The sequence below is a fragment of the Oryzias latipes genome, chromosome 13, assembly GCF_002234675.1.
Source record: "Oryzias latipes chromosome 13, ASM223467v1".
In the NCBI taxonomy this organism is placed as follows: domain Eukaryota; kingdom Metazoa; phylum Chordata; class Actinopteri; order Beloniformes; family Adrianichthyidae; genus Oryzias; species Oryzias latipes.
Window position 1 is genome coordinate 17,657,495 of NC_019871.2, and position 26,362 is coordinate 17,683,856.

A 26,362-nucleotide genomic window follows, 5' to 3' on the forward strand; every position below is an offset into this window, starting at 1 on the left:
GGCGAGCAGTTAACATCACTCAGTGAGGGTCCTTAGGCAAGACCCTTAACGCTACCGCCTCCCGAGAGCAGTTCAGTTGCAGCTCACCGCTCCCCCAGGGGATGGGTCAAATGCAGAGAAGAATTTCCCTATTGAGGGATAAATAAAGTATCGGAGAGAAAAATAAACATGGATTAACAGTTACACCCCTAATTTACCGTGTAGTTGTATATCTCATAAACCATTCAGAAGACATGGATGGTATTGAGAGATCAGTTTTGTTTTTTTTGTTTTTTTGAGGAGCTCTACAAAAGCATTGGCAAGCATACCTCCATGTCTGGGTTCATGGGATCGTCTTGTTTTACAACTTGTTATAACTCTTTGTCTCGTTGTTGTAAGCTAAGAGAGTTAATTTTGATTGGCTTCCACTTTGGCTCTATATTCTTTATGAACGAGACATTTCTGGTTCTATATTGTGTTTTCCATTCATTTTTTTTGGGTAAATAGATGGACTATGTTTTACTATTGTGTTTGTTTTTTGGACTAAACTGACTGAAACTGAGGGTCAGACCTCCAATTGATCTGCAAAAGCATAATCTATCAAGCTCCCATAAGGCATTGAAATTTTGTGTATTGAACATCTGAACAAAAACAAAAAAATTCAAAAAGGGGAAAAGTGTCTATATAATATATATAATCTAACATAAACGAGCCAATGCAGTTTACAGCTACTGTCTGATATTTGTTTCTAATGTTTTAAGGTGAGAGATTACGCTTGAAAAAACAAACAAATGGTTTTGTTTTACAGAATGGAGGTAACTTGCACGATGTTACTAGTCACTTTTCTTTGTGATCAGTTTGTGGATTGTGGGAATAACAAATCCCTTTGCAAATTAAAGCATGCAAAGTTTGCTATCAAATTCTAAAACAAAAAGTTTTTTTCAAAGTTTATTGTCAGCAGATTGCAAATCAGAAATTAAATGTGAGTCTGGTCCCCAGTCCTTAGCTGAGTGATGACTTTCTAATAATCCACAGCTTGTTAGCTCACCTGGAGTGGAAACTGAATGCCAAAATGCTAGCACCCTGTTTGATGTGCAACTCCCCTTATTGCCTTCACTGAAAATCACAAGAACAAACTGTCAGTTTTATTTTGACGGCACTTTGATCAATATTGAGTGAGCCCTTTTTTAAAATTACATAAATTTTGCATCATTGTTCACATTTTAATGTTCTTAAAATAGTTCCTGTCTTATAGTGAAGGTGTGTAACAGACTGACTTCCAGGTTTTTGCCCAGAACAAAAAAAGTCTTGGTATAGTCTTACTAAAAGCTCTTTGAAATAAGCAAAACAACAAAAAAAGCAATAATTACAGGATTTCTTCTTTGAATAAAGGTCTAAAGTAAGCTTTTCTATGCTGTTAGTGTTAGTGGTTTTGAAACTGGATTTAAATGGGTTTTAATAGGTTTAGACAGTGTGCACTGGCGTTTGACAGCTCCACATTTCCACATCTGATGAGCGTGAGCTGTGGCAGTTCAGCATTTTACTTTGGGTTTCCTTATCTGCAGTGAAAGATGGCACAGGCTACCAGTGATTTATTTCATCTGCTTCACATTGTGCAGATTGACAGGAAGGTCTGCCTCTATTAGAGGAGTGAATATAGCTAGAAAATTCACTAGCAGATTTTACACCAATACGTTAGATGTTCATGAGAAATATTTAGCTCTTTTCAACCACGAGAGATGTCAAAATCCCGACACTTTAATTTGTTTCCTTAACCAGTTTTTTTCTTTGCCAATTGAATAGATTGTATGTGTATTGATGTTTTAAAATGTTAATATTTACAGCCATGCCACCCTGGACACACCTAACTTAGTCAAAGATCAGAAGTAAAACAGGATTTAGCCTTGTTAGTCCTTTAATGGGAGACCACCAAGTCCCATAAGCTACCACCTCCAGAGTTTCCATACCAAGACCAGATAAATTCAGAAGGTTAGCCACAGCAAATCAGCTTTCACTGATTCACACATTTGTTTTTTTAGGTTCGATGCCCTTTCTGACATAACCTTGTGTTTCATTCGGGCTGGTGACCGGCACAGGGAGACCCAGACCCAGGCCCTCTTGTGGCTACATAGGTAGGCAGTAGTGTTAAGGGTCTTGCCTAAGGACCCACACTGGATTAAGCTTATTGCGCCCCATGGGAAACAAACCCCATGCGCCACTCCGACACCCAGCCAACTGAGCCATCCAGCTGCTGAAAAGCAATTGTCCTCTTTTTCTGCTCTACAGGTTTTGGATTCCTGTCCATCTCTCTCTTCTCTGTGTCACCACAGCCTACCTTCATGCTGAGTCTCAAGAAAACACAATACACCAGATAGAGGTAGGCAAGCATTTGTGTTTTTCATGTAATCCTGACTTTTTTCTGCTAGATATGCACTTCATACCTTATGCTATCCTATGACCCCACCCTTACATTGACGTGTTATCCCTACCATGACAAAGGTGGATACAGGTAAAGAGGATTTCATGTAATCCATGGACACCAGTGAAGATCACAAATCCTTGAAGAAAAAAGGTTCAGCGCACTGTTTAGTGGGTCTAGATGACCCAACTCCCAATGTTAAAGTGCCTAGGATAGCACAAGGGTTAAAATTATTTTAAATGAGGCTGCAAAATAAACTGCTAGAAACTCAGACACCATTTTTCTAATTAAATCACAAAATAGCATTCATTGAGTTATTGCCAGTTAACTGTTTAATTATCCCCTTTGAGAAATGTAACACATATGTTATGCTTTCATAAAGCTACTCGCATGTAATGTATTTTCTTTCGACTATGTCAAGCTTGCAAGGGGTGCACTTAGGCAGGCAACTGTTCACAAACACGGATAGAACAGAGACAGGATAAAATGGATTTGTTTACTTTTTAACTTTGTCTGAATTCTGGGGTTAAAGTGAGATCACATCTACGTAATTAAATGTATATAATTAATTACATTTAATTGTATGTAATTAAATGACATTAAATATATCTAAGTCTGCCCTGATATGAGTGACAGCTACGAACGTGTGAGAGCACAAAAAAACTCTAAGCAAACGCAAGCAAAGGCAGGACAAGCTGGGACAATTTCCGCTTTGCTTTAGGCAAAATCACATTAAAATGTATAAAATAAAAGTAATCTTGTGTGACTTTTGTGGTTGGTGAGTTGAATTCCTACTTGGGAAGTTTAATGTGTCCTAAAAATAGGAGCAATCCCAACACAGTGCAGAAAATAAACACATAAGGCCTTAAGCCTTGACCACATGCGTACGGAGGGTGTTGCAGGTTTTTGGGTTGTGTTAAAAGGAAGAACAGGTGAGTCTTGTAGTCCCCTTGTGGCTCGTGCAGCCATCCTAAGGGACGTCATAAAAAAAAAAAAAATGACCATGCTTGTGGTTATAGTAATGTGAAGTATTTGTGAGGATAATGTATGTTGTAAGTTACACGCGCTTTACACGTGTTGTAAGTTACACGTACAGGTGTTGCTGTCGTACTTGCCTTGCCTTGCACAGTACTCTAGCAATTCTTAAGGTGTGCGCACTTGGGGCCTCATTTATAAAACTTTGCGTAGGATTTGCGTCAGAAGTGGCGTACGGATGAAACATAGGATGTGCGTACGCACAGAAATATTCGGATTTATAAAACCGTGCTCACGCACATCCTACGCATCTTTCCCTTAATAAATCACAACCAATTCTAAACGCAGCGCAGCTTTTGCGGCTTCATTGATTGCGAAACCATGGCAAACACAGAGAGGAAATGAAAAAAAACGTAACTTCACTCAATGTGAAGTAGAAGTTATCATTGGCGAGGTGGAAAAGAGGAGAAAAGTGTTGTTTGGAGGGCACAGTGTGGGCATTGCTAATGCCAAAAAGGGACGTGAGCGGCAAACGCTGGCAGACGGCGTAAATGCTGTAGCCTCACAACCTCGGACTGTGGCCGAAATAAATAAGAAATGGTCGGACATCAAAGTCGTGGCGAAAAAACGTCTGGGGCTTGGGGGGGGACAGCGGAGCTGACCCCTCTTGATGAGAGACTGGCGGCAATAATTGGGGAATCCCTTAAGTGGAGTGGTGACTGAGGCGGAGGGGGACACGACGCGCCAGATGCACCGGGTGACACACCCCCAACAGCTCCAAGAGGACGGCTCGAGGAAGTCGGAACCGGGTCATAAGCCACTCGTCCTCGTTTGCCAGCAAGTCTTCTTGCTGTCTAAAGATGCGTTCACTCCTAATTCTTCCATTTGCCACATCTTCAAAAAGCGCAAGATCAGCCATTGTGCGTCATTATTGACGCACAGTTCCATTGTGATGGGGCATTTTATTTCCCTCCATTTAATTACATCTGACAAGCTACAGATGTCGGTAATAATCGACGTGGAAATGGGAAATTGTTCAGCGCAATTTCTTGTTGCTTTGTGAATGGTTGACACATACATTGTTTTATCAAAAATAAAACAAACTAAAGGCATATGCATGAATACCATAATTCCATAGCTTATGAAGAAATGTTTTATGAAAACAACTTTCGCCAGTGGACAATTAATGCATCTCTCTGTATTTATCCATCTGTCTGTCTGATTGCACCTATATCTGCTCCGCCAGACGGACACACTGACGAGAATATCAGTTTTGTAAATTATTTCGTTCTGTTAACTATATTATTTATGAAGATGAATTGCACAACATGCCAATATTGCAGAACATATTTCACTTTTCTTTTTGCAAATAAGTGTTCATTTGAATTTCTGTTGTATTTTTTGTTTTATTTTTATGTTTGTTTCACTGCTGATGGATCAAACGGCTGTTCGTGTAGGCTGTTAATTGTAAGACTTGCTTTGTGAAGTATTCATGTTATTTCTGAGAGGCAGTATTCTCATTTTCACTTTCACGTGTTTCTTCCATCTGCCGACGGTGCCGCCGTTTCTCATTTCACCCGTTTTTGTGCGTACGCCTGGGTCAGAGCTTGCGTGAAGGACCGCACATTTTCTCATCAAGTTTGCTTTTTATAAATCTCAACTATTGCGTAGAGAGTGGCGTACGCCTTCTTTTGTGCGTACGCAACGTTTATAAATGAGGCCCCTGGTCTTTACTGTTTTACACACTGCTGTGCTCATAAGATGCAAAAGAAAAAACTTTAAAATCCTTAAACTTTGCAGTTTGGTGCCACTGTAGAGTTGAACTAAAGGGTCTAAATAAATCCAAACATTTAAATTATTCAACGTGAGACCATGACGTTTATTCAGAGATAAACATGTAGTCGTTGACTTTTTGCTATTTTTTTTTTTGTGGTTTTAGTTATTCTAAGGGCTTAGGGGTTCGAAGCTGCAGAGTAAATCTGGAAGAAATTAGAAAATTGACTATCTTTAACTCTTACAAAAAATATAACCTGTGAAAAATTAGACTGAAAATTGTGGAATTTCAGATTTGGGGTATCAAACTAAAACTAATAGCAACCAAAAGAAGACAGATGCAGAATCTTTGTCTGATATTGAACACGTGGCAGATTTTAGCTGTGTGCGTACTGAATGACAGTGAAGCAAAAAAGAGATCCGTCTTCAATTCTGCCAAAGCGGCTCTCTCTAGCCAACCTATTACAGCATATTAACTCTGGCTCACATCCCGCCTTGCAAGTGGGGTAGGAAAGTGATTTCATGTCAGTGGTTGTGGAACAATTTGCAACACCAGCCCACTTTCGTCTTGCTTGCAAGCCTTTTTGGTTTTCTTCAGATTGTTTTTGGTTTGTACCCGCTGCAGGACAAGCAGTTTATCATTGTCGTTATCTTGACACAAAATTCCAGCATGGATTCATCTTCTGAAATGAGAATTATTTAAATAAACTGAAAATAACTTTCTGAAGTCACACAATCTGATAACCAATCTTTATCCGGGAGATCATTTCTTTTACCAATATTTCTTTCTTTCCTATCTCTAACATGCAGATATGAAACTCTCAGCAGATCAAGAAACCTTTTAAAGATTAGAAATCTAAAATTTAAAATACCAGACTGAGGGAAACTTGTAGATTAGTTTTTGGTTAAGCACACATGGATGCTTGCATGTAGGTCATTGTATAATACTGGTCCTTTTTTTTCTGCCTTTGAACGTACGAGAATTTATGGACTTGACATTACGGATTAACATAAAAATATTTTTTAGTCTTTTACTACCTTTTTTCTTCACATTTAAGATCCTAAAGTATACCCGCAGTATAGTTGAGTTTTGTTCTGTAAGGTAAGACGATGATATCCTCACTTTTTAAAGCTACTGATTGTATTTATACTCTGGGAGTATAAACTTCCAAAGCAAAATTAAGTCTGAGTTGAGCCTTCTTTTATTGCAAATTTCTGCCAAAAAGTGGAAATGAACCTTTCTATTAAGTTAAATGAATTTTAGCCACGTGAATCTTACCAACATGTGAAGAGAGTTCTCAGCTCCCAATCAAACTACCCTCAAACTTGTAAAAAAAAAAGTGAGCTGACCAATGCATGTAACATTTTAGTGTGAAGAATACATTTAGAAATGTGAAATCCATATATTTTGTAGCTGGAGGTGAGCAGCAGATTGAATTACTTTTAAGTGTGTGGCAGCTGTAGGAACGCTTCCAGCCCATACGCAGTTCCGTATGTGGCAGGAGACTTGATCAAGAGTCTGATGTATACTTTGAAGACCAAGCGATGGTCAGCACAGGTTACATCCAGCAGAAACGCGCACATGCAGAATAAAGGAACTGCAGATGTAAATACACTGCTCCCTCATTTATCGCAGGGGTTATGTTCTAAAAATAGGATTACAGATATTTGAAGGCAGTAAAACACCCTCACTAGACACTTAATCCACTCATCTCAGACAAACACAAACATCTTTCATGTATTTCTCTTGTTTAAATGCTTAAAGTTCAAACCTTCATAGAAAAATAAGTTCAGTATTATAGAATGAATATAAAGATCTGATCACAATCAAATATTTATGTTAATGTGGCAAAGCTGGACGCATTCTCTACAGGAGATAGGCATGGAGGAAATTGATTGACAAGATCAACAGCCAATCAAAATGCAGAACACAATGTCCCGTACAACGAAAGAATGCAAAATAGCATTGAACAACACCGAGGCAGCGCGATGTGAACCGTGATATGGCGAGGGACCACTGTATAATTTATCAAAAATTACATTTCATCAAGTGAAGTCATTATGTTTACCCATTCGGATTGTGAATCATCAACAGAAAATTAATTTTAAAATGAAATTGATTTTAGAAAAGAGCTACATGGTGTGGGACAAAAGGTGCATGAGAATCTTCCTCTTGATGCAGTTTAAAACTTTTGCATATTCATTTTAAAGCTTGATACCCTTTAAAGTAAGTTTCAGTATTATGTATAACCAAAGCACACAAAGAAATTAAGTAAGAGTATATTTGTTGTTGCCACACTATGAGAAAACCGATTTAAGCCAAAATCTCTAATAATAAAATGCAGAGATTTTATCTTAAAACACAGTCTTAGTGACTCTTTGTTTAGAAGAACTCTCTTGAATACATTAATGACGGTATTTACACATGTCTGTGAACAAAGCTGATCATTATTTTGACCAAAAATATTGTTTAGAAATAGACCAACTGCAAATTATGACTGTAAGCAAACGGGCAATAAAAATACCCAATCGTTCATGCACAACAGCTTAATATAAACTGTTAGAGTAAAATGAAACCTAAAACCTTGATTAGGGTTGAAGCAGGAACACTACTGCTGGAAGAGCTACTGACCTTATTTTACTGATAAGCCAACAAGCTCATTAAGAAAAAAAGAAAAAAAAAGATTTTTCAGAGGGTTGCATAACAGAAAAGCAGAATTGGAGAGAATTCTCAACTAAGTTGAATGTTTATTTTCTTCTGCATGCTTGATTTGAATTTGGCCTGATCAAGAATATTACAATTCAAAGTAATTACCCATGGATTACTCCTGTCTTGTTTTTTAGGTTCAAGTCCTTCTTGTTACTGTTTGATGAAAATCTGATAAATTTAATCAGCACCTAAAATTATTCAGTTAATTAACATTCAGTAGGGAACATTGTCAGCTATTTCCACACTGATTTTATTACTTCACAACAGTATGGAGTAGCTATTAAAAAACTAGCAAAAGAAGAGGAGGAAAATTATTAGATTCATGAGCTTAAGCCAGGCATTAATAGCAAATACCTATGAAAGAAGTATTTTTGAATGTCAAAAAGATCTAGCAACAGTGGTTTTGTCAACAGAAGCTTCAGGCATGAAATTAATTGACAAAACATCCATGCAACCAGTGGGCTGATCTTTTTCATCTTGTTTGGAGTCATGGGAGCCTATTGCTTGCTATTGCAGCTATTAATAAAATAATAAAAAGTGGAATAAGATGATGGTCATCCATCCCAAGCTTACTGTACGCTTTCCAGTAATGCTGTAATTTATGCGTCAAATTCGCTTCAGCTGTATTTTTTTGGATGTGCGATAAATTCGCTGCTCGACACTTGTCCAAAAATGTGTTCATAAATAAGCTTGATCCACTGCATGCATGCACCCCCGACGCTCAAATTGCGCCGCAGAAGCTCTGATCGTGTCTGTTCACTGACTCTGCATTGAAACTGGACGCCTCTTCCGCTCAAATGGTATTTGGTGTGAATGCAGCTTAAGGAGATACAAAAGCTGGGTTTATCATTTGATTTCAAGTCCAGAAATGTACAGCGCCTTTTGGTGTAAGCTTCAATCCAATGCATGCCTTTTCAGTCCTAATGGTATGATCGCACAACATGCCTGCAGACACCATGGTAAAGGTAAATAGCAAAACAGATCATTTTTCTTAGACCTTAAATAAACAGAATGCCACAATCCTCTTGAAGCAGAAAAAGCCTTGACAGCCATTTAATTCCTTAAATTGCTTCTGAAAGCCATAATATTCTTTTTTTTTTTCTCAGCAATAAAAAAAATGTATTACCATATGAAGGCCAAAGGATAATAACATTATCTATGAGCTCTCACAGCGTGTCCCCCCAGGTGCATGGATCAGTTCAAAGCAGAACCGGAAGCTTGTGCATATACTGGTGTGTGAAGCAGGAAAACGAAGCTCGTGGGTTTGCATGCAAGCCTATGCTTGTTTTACTATATGTGTGTGTGTAATCAGTTCCCTAAAGCAACAGCTGCACAACAAGCTTCCGAGTGTAGAAACCTTTTATGTGATGACTTCCAACTGACAGACGGGTTTCCTTAGCCTGATTCACTGCCTCTCTGCTCATCATTTTCTTGTGCTCTCCTTGTCTTGTTTGTCGTCTGTGAGTAAAGATCAATCTCTTCTTTCCTCGTGTTTGTGTTGTCTTCTCCTTGCATCTTATCTCTTCTGTTATTTACTTGCTCCATTTCTCGCTTCTTGTTCTTTTTTTATTAGCACTATTATTATTTTTTTTGTTTTTTTTTGCAAATCACCATCATTATCAAATTAAAACAGTTTGCCACTGCTCTGCAAAATGAGGTGCATCTGTCAGAACGAAACCCGTAGAAATCACTAAATATGAGCAGATGATGAAAAGAGAAAGAGGGAGGGAAAAAGAGGTGGAAGAGAAATTCGTCAAAAAACAGGAAGAAATATGTAGAAATAACTGAAGAGTAAAAACATGATGGGGTAAAAATGATAAGCCAGGAGTGTCAGCAGAGATGAAAATATCTATACTCAAATGTTTAATTCAGTCCTATGTTTAGTGTGAGAGCCCTATTATCTAGTAAGCTTTTGAAATACATGAACAGAAAAGATGGAGAAAGGCATAGGATGAATCCCCTTTTTCTGTGTCTTTTTATTTTCAGTTCGTAGGCTGCAGTATCGGCCACCTTCTAATGGCTGGTTCAAGCATAAGACCGTCTCAAATATAGAGGTGAAAGCATAAATGGAGAGTAGATGCTTTCCTTCCTCCATCTTCTGCTGTTTGTGAAATATTAATGAAAACATCTTGATGTCTACTCTGTAAAGTATTCCAGAGTAAGGTTAGCTGAGCTTGTTCAAGGGTATAAAACAGCGCTAGGTGTGCATGTTCTCTTCAGTCGTATGGTGGATCATCGTGTATTGCTTAATCCTCCTTCCTTTCTCTTGCTGCCACACACACAGTATGATTTTATGTACAATAATGTAAATAATGCTCCATGAAAAGGAACATTTTAGGAATTTTTTAATAAACTGTCAGATAGAAGCATTAAGATGCACAGTTTAGGGATAGTCAAGATGAATTACACATTACACTAACTATTTAAAATAGGGGTCTGCGACCTTCAACCCAACAATTAATTCTCCATGTTAGCCATATTAACTAAGAGTAACTTTACACAACTTTTTTGATTCAGTTGGATCGGTTAATTCTCCTAAATGTACAGTTAGTCAGGTGTGAAAGCACAAAAGGGAACAAAGTTAGAGTGCAAATGCAAAAAGACTTTCTATTGGAATGAAGAGTGGAAAAGAACCACAGAAAGGAAATGATGACAAATAAGCACAAACCAAGGTAAACACTGCAAAGAGGAAGACAATGTTGCTATCAATTTATTAGGTGCCCAGGTATAATAAGAAAGACATTTTACCCCTTCTGTTACTCTTTTTTTGATCAGAGATTTATTTTAGGCTTTACTTTGTACTTTTGTAATTGTATGACATCTTTTGATGGTCCGTTCCATTTGTCAGGATTACATAGTGTTATAAGCATGAAAAAAATGATAGAGAACAACAGCAATGTTTTTATTTGTGCTTGGGGTTGTTTGCCACATACCAAAGTGTTGAAAAAAACTCATAACGCTTCAATACCATGACCTGGCAGCAGTGAGCGACCTTGGGAGCAATTTCAGGCAGATAACTCAGGCAGTGCGTTTGCTTCGGTTACTCCCCTAGGGCGGTTCAGTTAATCAACTCACCTGTTCAGCGTCCTACATTAAGTCCAGGTGTGTAAGCTGTTCATCCTTCTTTACTGCAGCGCTGCGTTTGTCGCCCCACCCTCCTCCTCGGCTTCAACCTGTGAGCTCTGTTAGGGGTAGTTATTACCCAAAAGTTTATGGAAATTTGTCTCGTGGAATTGCACGGAGTCTCATGCCAAACTAAAAGAATGTAAAATGGCAATTATAAAGGAATGTGAAATGCCAACTAAAGGAATGTGAAATGCCAACTAAAGGAATGTGAAATGTCAACTAAAGGAATGTGAAATGCCAACTAGAGGAATGTGAAATGCCAACTAGAGGAATGTGAAATGCAAAGTTTAAGGAATTTGAAACGTAAACTTAAAGGAATCTGAATGCAAAACAAAGAATGTGAAAAAGAAAAACAAAAGATGTGAAAACAAATATTATTATTACTGCACGAGTTGTCTGACTGAAATAATCACCTTGATAAGCAAAAAAGAGAATGGGGGATAGATACAGCAAAGGCCAGTGTGAGAGGGGGCACATACAGGGTTATTTGACCTAAAAGAGTCATCTTAATCTGAGTCAAGGGAAACAGCTGAAAAAATAAAAAAAAATTCAATAGTTAGAGAAAGATGGGGGTTAAGGAATCCTCCAAGAAAAATAGCCTACATACAGTGGTGGACAAAATTTTTGGTACCCCTCAGTTAAAGAAAGAAAGTCCACAATGCTCACTGAAATGACTTTTTCAAAAGTTCAATTCAAAAGTAACAATAAATTAAAATTTATTTAAAATAAATATAAATATAATAATAATCAAAATCAGTCATTACTTTTGAGTTGTTGATTAACAGAATTATTTAAAAAAAAAAAAACTAATGAAATAGGGCTGGACAAAAATGATGGTACCTCCATAAAAGACTGAGAACTAATTGTCCAGGGGGTCATGATGAACTCAGGTATGTCCTTTAATTGACATCACAGCTGTTTTCAAACCCATAATCAGTCTGCCAATTTAAAGGGAGACAAATAGTCACGTTGCTGTTTGGTGTAAAGGTGTGTACCACACTGAACATGGACAACACAAAGCGAAGGAGAGAATTGTCCCAGGACATTAGAAACAAAATTATAGACTAACATCTCAAAGGTAAAGGCTATAAAACCATCTCTAAGCAGCTTGAAGTTCCTGTGACAACAGTGGCACATATTATTCAGAAGTTTAAGAACCACGGAACAGTAGCCAACCTCCCTGGAAGTGGCCGGAAGAGGAAAATTGATGGCAAATTGAGGAGACGGATAGTTCAAACTGTATCCAGAGACCCCAGAACAACCTCCAAAAAACCAACATCTCAAAAGTAATGGCTGATTTTAATTATTTAATTTTCAAGAAATTTTCATTTATTGTTACTTTTGAACGTTTCCAGTCATTTCAGTGAGCATTGTGGACTTTCTTTCTTTAACTGAGGGGTACCAACAATTTTGTCCACCACTGTTTATGTCTCATTAATTGTCTGTGCTACGGTTTCTCATTTAAATGTTGTACTTTCTGCCAGAAAATGGTTTATTATAATGAATCATTTTGCCAATTTAACAGAGAAAGTCTTTGCCAAGTCCAGTTAGTAAATTAAGGTTTACAGTTAATCTTAAAATTGCATGTATTTAAGTACACCCATATTTTTCAGGACAGATGCCACAAAGCTAATGCAGTAATTTTTTCTTCAACTTGAAAATATGGTTATTTGACAGATGTCCACAGGAATGGGTTGAGTCTTCCTCTCATCAATGAGTCATTGACAGAATCTGAAATTATCTGCCTGAACCTGGTCTAACTGTTCGAACAGAGGCAGAGTACACCTGAGATGGTTTCCCTCCTCCACAGGGCCAAAAAGAGACACAAACAGTCAAGCATTCTCACACCTATGAAAAATTTACAACCACCTGGAATAGATGTCTCAGTTGTGAGTCACTGCACTGAGTCAGAATGAGACATTGTATCAAAGATAATTATGGTAGGAGGAAATCAACTTATGTATTACTTTATTTAGAGCAGTTATAAAGAAGTCAGACTAATCAAGCAAAGTCACCAAAAAGCAAACTGTGTTCAGATTAATTTCATTAAAATTCCACAAAGACAAATGAGAACATTTCTGAATTGATAAAAGAACAAAGATGTACAATTCAAGTTCATTGTAATGAGTAAGACTTTGTGTGATTTAAAAAGATACCATCCAGCTGTGATTTGAGGCTGGAGCTGAGGCAGCTGCGCTGCCATATCAGTGAGAACAAAGGGTATAGTTTTCCTCACTGATTTTAAAGGGTGGAAAGCTCAGCTCAGTCAAGTCTGTGTTTTCTATGATCCCTAAAGAGTAGATGGTTCATCTCTCATTCTTTTCCATTCCAGATCTGTGCCAGAAACTTTATAAGATGTGGTATGTCACTGCTGCACAGTAGATCCTTAGTGCCACAGTGGTTACTCTCATGACTTCATCAAGAAACTTTTCTAGGTGTTTTACCGGCAAAGGTATACAAATGAATAAACTGCTTCTATGTTTTCTCCTTATATAAAAAACATTTGAATTTTCCACTTTGAAAACTGTAATGTATGTTTATATAAAATAAATCTATTTTATGGGTATCAACTGCCATTACTATAAAAAATGTATAAAATATCTACCAGCTTAATTTAGAAACAGTTTTCTCACCTCTATGACCATTATATTTTCATGCTTAATGGTGACTAATGTTGAGATTTTTTCCTGCGTGGTTGTCATGGAGATAGAGTTTTGTCACCAAGGCTGAGTATTTGTTCTGGTTTCATTTGATGAAGAAATTGTAAATCGACTGTCTTGATGTGTTGCTAGGCTGAAATGTACTACTTTGTCACAGTGGAGGCACAGGCAAAGAAATATTGTGATGTTCTATTTCAATCTTGCGAAAAGGAGGAAGAAGGAGCTGAACAATTCAAATAGAATTCAGTAAGACAAGTCTTTTTGCCTTGTTTTCTTTTTGATTTCTCAAAAGAAATGTCTGTGTTTGACATGATTCCCACAGACATAAGTTTTGACGTAGTGAGAAAGCATGCTTTCTGCTATCCTACCATGGGATGAGAAATTGGGGGTGGGTGTGTAGTCTGATAGGTTCATCTAATTTTAATAGTTTGCGATTGGGAAATTTATTTAAAAAAAAACAAGAAATCAGAATAGTTTAGAAAAAAATCATGCAATGTGTACTTTGGACTGAAAATGGATTTATTAGATATCAATAATAAAGCTCCTCTGCATTTATTCTCTGAAAGATCCACCGTTTTCTCCCCTCTGTAGTGATGACAGCAATGATCCAGATTCATTTCTTGTCAGATTTACAGACCAATCTTACACTTTTTCATAGTACCGTACACAGACTCACACTACACCCCCACAACCATGACAGACGCACACACTCTTCCCACCTCCTTACTGTTACCATCCTCATTTCATTGGCTGTTGCTAAGTTACAAGCCCCCATCAAGTTTTTTTTTCTTCAGCAGCCAATCTAGGCTTTGCCCTCACCCCTGCTTTTGACAGAAACCCCATTTTCTTGGAGCACTTTGTTTTTGCTTAAGCTTCATCTCTTGTTGTCTCGGCTCTTCTGTTCCTAACTTTTACACTTTTTCAAGATTTCCACCAGGTTTAACTTACTTGTCCCATTTTTTTTTTTGCTACCATATTTTCTTCATGGTATATGACATGATTATACAACCAGTAAGCAAGGTAAAGCTGCCATTTAGCATATTGACACATTATTAATAATCTGTATTGTAAGGCCTTTATCTTTATTTTTTTTTCTCTGAAGCACAAGATTTCATTCAGCAACACAACTGAAGATTTATAGGCTCATGTATAGGCACATTAGCAGGCACACAAGCAGAAATTTTTCTTTTAAATGGTAAATGGCGTATACTTGTATAGCGCGTTCTACCTTCCTCAAAGGCCCAAAGCGATTTACAGTCACAAACCCATTAACACACATTCACACACTGATCTGTTTGGCTCCGCTGCCTAACACTGGCGTCAACCTTCCACCAGAGGTAAGATGGGGTTCAGCTTCTTGAACAGGGACACTTCGCAGGAATCAAACCTGCAATATTCTGATCAGAGGTTGACCGCCCTACTGCTGCACCACGGTTGCAACAAACATACAATACAAAGTGCATGTGTGTAGTGTCTGAATGTAGCAGATTTAAAAACCTGCCATCCCGACAAACACATCAACCCTCCTTCAAACACAGGCTTACCAGCAACTGAGCACTTACAGGAGGACCCCATTTTTGCCTTCAGAACTGCCTTAATCCTTGGTAGCTTAGATTCAACAAGGCACTGGAAACATTCCTCAGAGAGTTTGGTCCATTTTGACATGATGGTTCACAACACTCAGCAGGCTGTGGTGTTGTAATGGTGCTCAATTGGTACGAAAGTTCCAAAGTCTGCCAAGAAAATATCCTCGATAACCATTACACCACCACCATCTGCCTATACCATCGATACAAAACAGGATGGATCCATGTTTTTATGTTGTTGATGCTTAATTCTGACCCTACCATCCGCATTTATCGTGTGGACATTTTCTCTTTTTCGTACTATTCTCTATAAACCCTAGAGATGTTTGTGCATCCCAGTAGATCAGCAGTTTCTGAAAAAGCCAGATCAGCCCGCCTGGCACCAACAAGAATGCCACATTCAAAGTCACTTCAATCCCCTTTCTTCTGAAGCTGATTTGAACTGTAGCAAATTGTCCTGACCATGTCTAAATTCATACGTGCATTGAGTTGCTGCCCTGTGATTGGCTGATTAGATTGTGATTGTGTTAGCAAGCAGTTGAACAGGTGTGCCTAATAAAGTGGCCAGTGAGTGTTCAACTGAGTTTTAGTTTTTACAGAACTACCGTTACCGTATAAAAACATGGCTGTCGGTTATTCATGTTGGTGCTTTGTTTTAGACATATCAATCACTTTTATTTTTTTCAGCTTTGCTGAAAATTCTTAGCCAGCAGTTGTGGGCAGGCTCATGTAACAGCAGGTAAGGGTGTGCAAAGCTTCAGTCAAAATGCTAAAGGCGAAACGAGTGAAATGCTGTACTTTACAGCAAAAGATTCTAATTCAGCGACTCGATGGTTGAGACGTGTACAATTCTCCAAAAAAAGGACCAACATCGTTTACTTCAGCGTGTGTAGAAACAGAGATGTAGCACTACATAAAAACTGCCAGAAAGAGTGAAATAAAGTATCTTAGGCACATTTAAGCGCTCTCCCTTATCCTGTCACACTGGGGTAGAAGGATAAAAGGATGTCTGGTGAAAAGGTACAAGCACTTACATTATGACCAAGAGACTAGCATGGCTAGTTTATCTTTTTGGGCTTGTGTTTGTTTTCTAGTCAGGTATTGTTTTCCACCCCTATGTGAGCACTTGTTGCATCTACCGGAGTCTTTTGCGTTGCAAAAAAAAAAAAGTTTTGTATGTAAAAACTAATTTAATCTAGGAAGAAATGGAATAACTTTTATGGCCTATTTGAATCCAGTCAACCTGGCCATCTCATTAGAAGTAACCCAAAACTACCTGGCTAAGGTTGGGAATCAAACCTGCACTTGAACAGTCTAAAGCACACATTTCTAATTGAAAATAAACAAATATATGGTATAAAAAATAAAGGTTAAAACAAGTTCACCTAACTATTACCGGTACTTGTGAGCAACCATATCATGTCACTATTTTTTTTTCCTTTTCACTCATTTTTACATTCTTCCTATCTTCAGTTGCCCCGTTCCCGGTGGAGGACAATGGAACGGCTGTGGTTCTCCTTGCTGTTGCTGGCAGCAGTATGCAGGGGGCAACCATGTCCAAAGCGCTGTATGTGCCAGAGCCTTTCTCCATCGCTAGCGATCCTCTGCTCTAAGACAGGCCTGCTCTTTGTTCCCACTGCCATTGATCGACGCACAGTGGAGCTTCGCCTTCAAGAGAACTTCATCACAGGTACCTCATACAGTATAGTCATATATTATTGATATATTATATTTCCCTGTCACTTGATTAATAAACCCTAATCGATGTTTTCACCACTCAAAGCTATGAAGTTTAGTCATAGCCATCAGATACCAAATCCCAGAAGTTCACGTTCCTTTAAATCTTGTCTAATATTTTTCTTAAGTCAGCATTTAGTTTACATGCCACTTAAATAAAATGCACTTTTTATGGTTTTTGAAGTCCGGTGCTCTATGAAATGTCAAGGTGATAGCCATGGATTGATCCTCTCTGGGTAGGGAGAAGAAAGCCACTAATATGTTAAGAAACCAGCCACTTAAAACACAATAGCACGAGTTAAGTGGGTATGCAGTGTGTTTAGATGCATATGCATACTTAAGCGTATTTCAAACCTAAATCGACTTTTAGAAAGGTACACTTCAAAACTGCTCTTTTTTAAAATTATTATTATTATTATTATTGTTATTTTAAGCACCATTAACATGTTTTCTGTTTTCCGATGAAGAGCTTGATTAATAAAGATAATCAGTACAAATTCATTTCTTATTTGTGAAATGTATTTATGAAGCTCATGGACTGATTAACATAGCAGTCTTTTTTGGCTTTTTCAGCCACTATTTTTAATTTACTGTAAAGTTTTGGTCACACTGAGGGACGTCAAATTTCAATGTTAAATCAATGTACAGACGCGATCTAAGGTCCTGCGTCAGGTTTAAAGCATAGGCAGGTTTTGCGTTGCAGCGCATCCAGAGTTCAGAGTTGGCATGGCAAAACATGCAATGAAGATGCTCCCAATGTGTTTACAGAGTATATAACAGCCAAGATTTAACATAAAAATAAATTTGAACAATAAAAAAAAACAGAAATAATAAAGTACTAGTTCTTACTTGGTTCTTAAGTAAGTTTGTTTTCTTTTCTTTTCAGCTGTCCGAAGAAAAGATTTTGCCAACATGACCAGCTTGTTACATCTGACGCTGTCAAAAAACACCATCAGTCAGATCCTTCCTTCAGCTTTCAGTGACCTGCGGCGGCTTAGAGCACTTCACCTAGACTCCAACAGAATAACTGTGATAAAGGTGAGTTAAAATCCCAGAGTAAAAATTGTAAAGTGGAATGGATGCTTAGCCAAATCAATGTGCGCTATTTACTCAATAATATATAGAACATAGGTGAAAACTGACAATGTTTTTTTCTTCTTTGTTGCACCAACAAACAGGATGAACATTTCAAAGGTCTCACAAACCTTCGCCATCTGATCTTGGCCAATAACCAACTACACTCTATATCTCCCCACGCTTTTGATGACTTCTTGTCAACACTGGAAGATCTAGATCTTAGCTACAACAACCTTATTCAGGTTCCATGGGAGACTATAGGGCACCTAACCAATGTCAATACCCTAAATATGGATCACAACCTCATAGAAAATGTTCCACAGGGGGTATTCACCAATCTGCATAAATTAGCCAGGTAAGATAAAAGCTGATGGTCTTTTTTGAAGAATTGGAAAACAGAAAACCTGCCACATTTCCTAAATAATTTTACATGTTTGTCTTGTGTAATTTCTTTATCAGGCTAGATATGACGTCCAACAAGTTAAAGAAAATTCCTCCAGACCCCTTGTTTCTAAGAATACCAGTGTATGCCAAGTCCAAAGGTTCCCCTCTTTCTTCCCTTGTGTTGAGTTTCGGCGGCAACCCACTTCACTGTAACTGTGAGCTACTGTGGTTAAGGAGACTAACCAGAGAAGATGACCTTGAGACATGTGCCTCGCCGTCAGACCTCAGTGCCAAGTATTTCTGGACAATTCCTGAAGAGGTTTGAGCTTTTTAAATAAGGGTGTCAGAGGTGCCAAAGTGATTTTTTTCACTGAACAGCTAAACTTTTCCCCTTTTCTGTGTTGTTTTTGTAGGAGTTTATCTGTGACCCACCAGTTCTTACTCGAAGATCACCTCTTACCGTTATTATGGAAGGCCAGCCTGCAAGTCTGAAGTGCAAAGCAAATGGCGACCCAGAACCGGAAGTCCACTGGATAAGCCCCGAAGGACGCCTAATATCTAATGGCTCGAAGTATGAGCTTGATGCTAAACTAAGTTTTGAAATGTATATAATTTGATGAGAGGGAATTTTTCGCTAGAAAACATGACATAAAGGGCTTATACCATGCAAAATCAACTTTTTGATCTTTTAAGTGTATTGTAATGTGTAGTCCTCATGAAAAAAAAAAAACAAAGCAGTGCTTTGATCTGTTCACGCATTTTCTGTGTAGTTCTCTAAAAACCTGCGCTCTGACCACCAGCCCCTCCCAATCCACGAAAACGAGCGGGTTCTCAAGAGCTGACGTAGACCAGTGAGAACAGACCCTTCCAGGAAGTGTCTGGGCTGCCAGCACCACCCCTAGACTAACAGAAACACTCACTTTCTCTGTGGAGGTAGCTGCAATCGGCTACTCTACGCTTTCCTTTTATATGCACGATATGGACATCCATTTTTGCAAAGGTTTGGATGTTGCTTGTTTTCATGGGGGAGACGCAGACATGTTGCCGAGGTCAGCTCTAACTTGACATCATAAAATGGGCGGCATCCACAAAGAGCAAAATCCGGTGCCTCAAAAGATCGAGTCGTCTTACTTCTGGGTTGGAAAATAACTTAGGAAAATAATAAAATGTGTTCTTTTGATTGCCACAGATAATATATTATTGTTGGATATTGTCTACTATAAAAGGCTTAGGAATAGCATGGTATAGGCCCTTTAACTCAACATAAGGTAACCCCACTCAAGGTGCTAGTTTGCATTTACTAAATAATGGTCATCCGGAGAGAAAAAAAAAACATTCCCAAACCTTTTAGGACTTTAAGGGTGTATTCAGACTGGACATATTTTGCTCACTTAAAGGGCAGATACCATGCTATTCATATTCTCTGTCGTTGCTTTGGCCCACCCTCATCATTCCTGGCCAATGACTGAAGAGATCTTTAGTGATGTTCTTTTGTTTACAAGCTTTGGTTCGAAACAGAACTGTCTGGTTTAAAGGCAGTCTGAATACAGACCAAGCGCAAGGTTCAGGACTCGATCCAACCAACTGACTTTTCCAGTCTGAATACACCGTAGGTTAGAAGAGAGCACCCAAATAACATGATAGATATCAGGAAATATAAAGTCACTTGGCTGACAGCTTGTCCAAAGTTTGACCCTCATTTTTTTCAACTATCGCTGGAATATGCTTTCCTTTGTCACCAAGTCTTACCGCCATGTGTGGTAAATGAATGGATGATGGATTATGTCTTTTTCTCTGCATTATTTGTTATGACATTTTTATTTGGGTCAATAGATTACAAACTGTAACATGCTTGTTTATTAATACGTGATATATACCTTTGTGGAACCAGTGCCACAGTTGATCTTTTTTAAGACCTGCATGTGTTAATTCATTAGTCAGTCAACTTTAAATAACAAAAATTTGGCATTACTATTTTGTAACAGTCTTTCTGGTAGAAATAAATTTCAGAAAATGATTTTTATTAGGTTACAACCAGACATCAACGGCTTTGTTTTCTATTACAAACCTTTTAATGGTGGATGACACTGTGTAATAGAGCTGCCATGGCATTCCACTGTGAAGAACAAAATTGGTTTTATCAGTTTCAGCTGATTTTTAAAATACTTTTGACCACTTGAGACCACACCAGAAAAAAATAAAAAATATTCAAAGAGAATGAAACGAAGAACAAAACAGGTGTTTAATCAGTTATTTCTGTTTTTATATTCAACTCAACAGGACTTTAGTTTTCCCTAATGGAAGTCTGGAGATCAATGTCACATCGCAAAAGGATTCTGGAAACTTTACTTGTATCGCCTCCAACGCTGCAGGCGAATCCACAGGAAGAGTGGAAGTGGTTGTCACTGCAGTGCCTCATCTGGCAAACAGCACCAGCCGCAGCCGAGATCCTTCTTCTGAGCCTGCGCTCTCTGACATCCTGACCTCCTCAAAGGTTTCACTGCCCAACAACGAGACAAGAGGGGCAGACAGGAGGGTGTCATTGGTGGAACTGACAGGAAACTCTGCCCTCATTAGATGGAGCAGTCAAACCCCAACATCTGGAGTCAGAATGTTCCAGGTCCAGTACAACAGCTCTGGGGATGACACTCTGGTTTACAGGTCTGTCCATATCCACATACTCAATTCATTTTAATCTGTGTGTGTTTTGATTTGCACTGTGGTAACTATGGTGACACTTGTCAAGGATCAGTAAAAAACATTCTGGCTTTCAATGCTAGATTATTTTTTGCCAGTGAGAGGATCTGTACTTGCAGCTGTGCATAAAGTTTAAAGGAAAAGTCCTGTTATGAAGATGAGACCAGATGACAGTTGTTTAAAGCACCTCAGCCCCTTTGAATGCATGACAGCAAAATGTTTTTTTCTGTACTTTTTATGAATGAGATACATATTCATATTTTGTAAAGTCTAAACTAATTCCCATCATGATCAATAATTTCTACAATCTAACTGAAACATTCAATTCCAGTTTTCCAGCAACCTACTGAAAACAACACCACTTGCATGCTGTAGCCAGACAGCTAGAGTTTCAAGTTGCAGGGCATTATTGGGTATTCATTTACAGTTTATTCCGGTAATTTTGGTAAAACAATAGCTGGATTTTTTTCCATTAGATACTCATACAGTATACTCTAGGGCTTACTTTTAATTTTGATTTGAAGTAAATTTGGACCTGAATAAAATAAATTAAACAGTTTACTTCAACAAGCACTGCAGAATAAAACTAACTGGTCCAATTACTAGTTATGTTTACTTTGTTGAAACACAAAACTTAAAACGCAGCCTTTCAAGACATCGGTCCCTGGCTTTTGTTGTTCATCCTTCGTAGTCCCGCTGTTTCGCAGACTTTTTTTGTTTTAACGACTCATTATGTTCATTGTGTTAGGGTATATAGGTCACTGTCTGTCAGAGTTTTTCTTCTACCTTTTGGTGCGTTGAAGGGAAGTTTTGCTTTGCTTTAGAATGTTTACATGCAAACCAGCAGGGAAAGGTTTTTCTCTCAGCAACCCCCGTAATGTGCTCTGCTGTTTCCTCTTAGAAAAACCCAACGTCGCCTTCCAAGATCAGCATGAGCTATGTTTCCTTTAAAGGGTTTGCTGAACATTGGAGCTTTCAAGATTTTCTGTTTTAAGAACAATCAGAAGCAATGATCTATAAAAGGATATACAGTAAATATTAGTGAGATTTAATGACAAATTTTAGGAACATAAGGTGAAAGGAAGCTGTATGATTTCTTTACCAAAACTATCTTAAAGGCATGTCACACAGCCACAACAAAGATTTTGTGCATATTGCCCAGATGAAAATTGGTCATCCATTGGTCATTCAATATATGAAACAAAAAGTGAAAAAAGTTGTGGTATTTACATGAAATTTTCACAGATGTATCACAAATAAACCAAATAAAAAACCACAGAAGAAGTATGAATAAACCACACAAAGAACACAGAAATCCATCTGTCCCCTACCCCATCCCTAGTAGTGGGTACGGGGCCCTTGGCAACGGCGGCCGTGTCCCCCGGGTGCCGGTTTCCTGGGCCTGGCGGTGCTCTCTCCACGCAGGGAGAGGGATCCCTGAGCCTTTTTTGGCAAGGTCACAAGCCGGGGATCGCATTACACCTGAGCCGGGGGTGTCTGTGTCCCTGTGGGGTGGGTTCTGGTCCTTGCCCCCGGGTGCTTGTCCTCGCCAAATTTCGACCAGTGGCCGAACCTGGTCGGGCCACGTTTACAACAACCCTTGTGGACCCCTTCTCCCGGGGTGCCCCCCTCCTGGGCCGGGGCGGCTGGCCCCCGTCCTGCTCCTTTCTGGACCAACCGTGAGCCTGGTGGGTGGCTGCCTGGAACTCCCTTGGGGGGTCCTGGCTCGTACCTGGGGTATGGGCGGGGGGATGCCCAGAACTCCTGGGTGGTGACGAGGTGCTCGTCTGTGGCTGTGAGCGCCCCTCTCAGGTGGGGCCCGGCGTTGGGCCCTCCTGTAGCTGCGGGGGGCTGCTCTCCTGGTTGGGCTGGGGCGCCACTCTCTTTCCCCCCATGCCTCCCTGCTCTCTGGCTCTGGGGGAAATCAACGTAGAACGTAGAACATGAACTGTGCTCGATTATTGTGCCATTTATATGCTATTCATTAGTGATTTCTGCATCAAATATGTACTTTAAATGTCATATGGGCACCGTGTATGCGAGATAAAAGTTATTCATCGGTGGTAAATGCATGTCTGTTAGACAAATTTGGATAGTTGTGGAAAGCCACAAATTTGGGTATGCATCTTACAAACACCACACACAATTGCGATTTACGCAATAATTACGTATTAACTATGTTAAATACGCATAAACTGTGTAATTCTCAACCAAAAATTCACATAAAGGCCTGTCAGTTAAAACCCTTAACAGACATCTGCGCAAATCGATCACATCATGAAATATCATGGAAGACCAAAATTGCATACGTGGAAAATGCGCAAAATGTACACAGTGGCAGGCATGGCCTTCGTATAGAAATATTCTGTTACTTGGGTCAGTCATTTTTAGTCGTTATTGTTTTTGATAGGGGTTATCTTTTTAACCTGCCTTTGATATTTTTTAAACTTCATTAAGAACTTGTAACTGCTAGCACCCCTATACTTTCAAAAAGTATAAATTATTACCCATTCTGTATAATAAAAGAGATAGAAAAAGTCCCTGTGGCAGTGTGATTGTAGTGTGAGTAGGGGAGTTCTGTATGGAGTTCTACATGGGCGGTGGCTAGACGTGGCTAGATGTTGATATTGATATTGCTTGTTGCTTGACACCAGCTTGGAGCCAGTCTAGAATGGAGAAGTAAGACACCTCCTTCCCTCCACTAGTCTGAGGGTTCACCTTGGGCAAGTGATAGCACCCTCTTGCCCCCCCACCTAGGGTTACAGCTGAAACAAAAAGTCTGGCCAACGGTGTACAATGGCGGAAGAGGATACAAATCCCAACGGCTAGACAGCGGATGAGCCAGCACCGCAGTGCCGACGCGGCCACCAAGGGTGTTGCAGAACCTTATCCGGGTCTGCTCCAGCCATCGGATGCAGTTGGCTGCATGTGTGCAGACTGTCTTGGTTCGTCCTTGCCTCTGTACTTTTGCTACCAACGGAGAGGGTACTAGCAGTACTGGGCAAGCTACTAGTTCCTATAAGTGCCCAAGCTAGGAGAGGAGTGGAAAAGCCCTGTGGCGATGGAGTGAGGGCACACCGGCAGGTCTGATGAACTGGAAGCCGCAGCATGATCTCTGCACACAGGCGGTTGGAGTGTGATGGCCGTGCTTTTGCTGACGAACGACAGCATTGCAAGGTAGCTGCTCCAATGACAAGGCAGCCCTGTTTAGGGATGCACTGCCTGCCCTAGTACAGGGAAGGTCCTAGAAGAGGTGGACTAAAAATTGCTCGTTCATACAATCCTGGCTGGCAAACCGCGGTCGGCGGGAATCCACAACAGCGGTACAAAAACCACTAATCTTGTGCTGGCATCATGGAATGTCAGAACCCTACTGGACAACCATGATCGACCTGAAAGAAGAACAGCTCTCATTTCACGTGAACTGGAACGCTACAAGATTGACATAGCAGCATTACAAGAAACTCGCTTCTCTAATCAGGGCCAACTCAGAGAACATTTTCATACATTCTACTGGTCTGGCAAACCATCAGGTGAAAAAAGAGAAGCAGGGGTTGGCTTTGCAATTTCAAATCGACTTGTAAAAGATCTTGAGTCACTACCAACTGGAAAGAACGACCGTTTGATATCATTAAGAATTCATATTGGTCAAAGAAGATATCTCACACTGATCTCAGCCTATGCACCAACAATGACCAACAACGATGATGTTAAAGAGCTCTTTTATCACTCACTAGACAGCTTGCTCTCTGAGACTCCTGCTGCAGACAAGCTCATACTATTAGGAGACTTTAATGCAAGAGTAGGAAAGGAACATGAAGCATGGCCCCAAACGTTGGGAAAATTTGGAAGAGGGAAAATGAATTCAAATGGCGAAATGCTCCTGACAAAGTGTTCTGAACACGAACTGGCTATCACAAATACATTCTTTAACTTCCCAGACAAGTGGTACCACTCCTGGAACCATCCAAGATCCAAGCACCCAACTCTACTGGATTACATCATTACAAGAAAGTGTGATATGAGGGACTTTCGTAGCACCAGAGCTATGAGGGGAGCCGAGTGCTCTACTGATCATTTCATGATCCGCTCCAAATGTAACATCAAACTAAAACCTCCACCTATGAAGAAGAAAGGATCAACCCCCCCCAAGAAACTGAACGTAGTGAAGTTGAAGAAACAAAGTGAGATGGACAAGCTTGTAACTGTGATCAATGAAAATCTCTTAACACCACCAACTGGTACTTGTGAAGAACAGTGGCAAGCCTTGAAGAAAACAGTGTATAGTGCGGCATCAGGCGTGCTTGGCAAACCCACTAGGAAACATGCAGACTGGTTTGATGAATCAAACGAAGAAATTATGGAACTTATCAACAAGAAGAATATGCTGTTCCACAAGACACTAGCTCCTAGATGTACTAGAACAACAAAAAGCAAATACAAGACCGTAAAATCTGAGCTCCAAAGGAAACTGCGGCAAATGAAAAATGTATGGTGGACCAAGAAAGCAGATGGAATCCAGAGCCTTGCAGACCGAAATGACTCCAAAGCCTTCTTTGCATCACTGAAGGAAGTTTAAGGTCGGAAGGGTGCCTGCTTGGACCCAGTGAAGAGTATTGATGGCAGCGTGCTCCACACAGACAAAAGCAAGATCATGGAGAGATGGAGAGAGCACTTCAGCCTCCTGCTGAATCCAGAGACCACCGTTGATGATGTTGCTGTCAGCAACATTCCACAACTACCGGTCAGGTATCACATGGATACACCACCAACCACAGAAGAGCTTGACAAGGCCATTAAGAGAACAAAATGTGGGAAAGCTGCAGGACCAGATGGTATACCATCGGAGGTCTGGAAATATGGTGGACCAGCTTTGACAAAACACCTGTTGCAGCTATTCCGCAACATCTGGTCAACAACAACAGCAGAAGTCCCTCAAGATTTCAAGGATGCAATCATCGTGACTATTTATAAAAGAAAAGGAGACCGTGCAGAATGTGGAAACCACAGGGGAATTTCACTTCTTTCAGTAGCGGCTAAGATACTTGCCAAAATTCTTCAATTTAGATTACAGACTCTTGCTGAAGACATCCTTCCTGAGAGTCAGTGTGGCTTCAGAGCCAACAGATCTACTCATGATATGATATTCACACTGCGACAACTGCAAGAAAAGTGTGCTGAACAACGCCAACCACTAATTGTCACCTTTGTGGACCTCAGCAAGGCTTTTCACACGGTT

General features: G+C 39.5%; 1 protein-coding gene across 3 annotated transcripts in view; it reads left to right on the forward strand.

The window, feature by feature from the left end:
- The first annotated feature begins 401 nt into the window (after nt 1-401).
- LOC101174935 (leucine-rich repeat and fibronectin type III domain-containing protein 1-like protein) overlaps nt 402-26,362 on the forward strand; it is a 79,217-nt gene continuing 53,256 nt past the window's right edge. For 2 of the 3 annotated variants that reach the window (XM_023961611.1, XM_023961610.1), the window contains exons 1-8: nt 402-2,111; nt 2,266-2,356; nt 16,702-16,918; nt 17,852-18,003; nt 18,144-18,397; nt 18,502-18,745; nt 18,840-18,997; nt 20,707-21,087. In XM_023961611.1, the coding sequence (XP_023817379.1) occupies nt 16,726-16,918; nt 17,852-18,003; nt 18,144-18,397; nt 18,502-18,745; nt 18,840-18,997; nt 20,707-21,087 (1,382 nt within the window). In that variant the 5' untranslated portion in view covers nt 402-2,111; nt 2,266-2,356; nt 16,702-16,725. The remainder of the gene's footprint in view (nt 2,112-2,265; nt 2,357-16,701; nt 16,919-17,851; nt 18,004-18,143; nt 18,398-18,501; nt 18,746-18,839; nt 18,998-20,706; nt 21,088-26,362) is intronic. The other variant, XM_023961612.1, reaches the window with a different exon arrangement.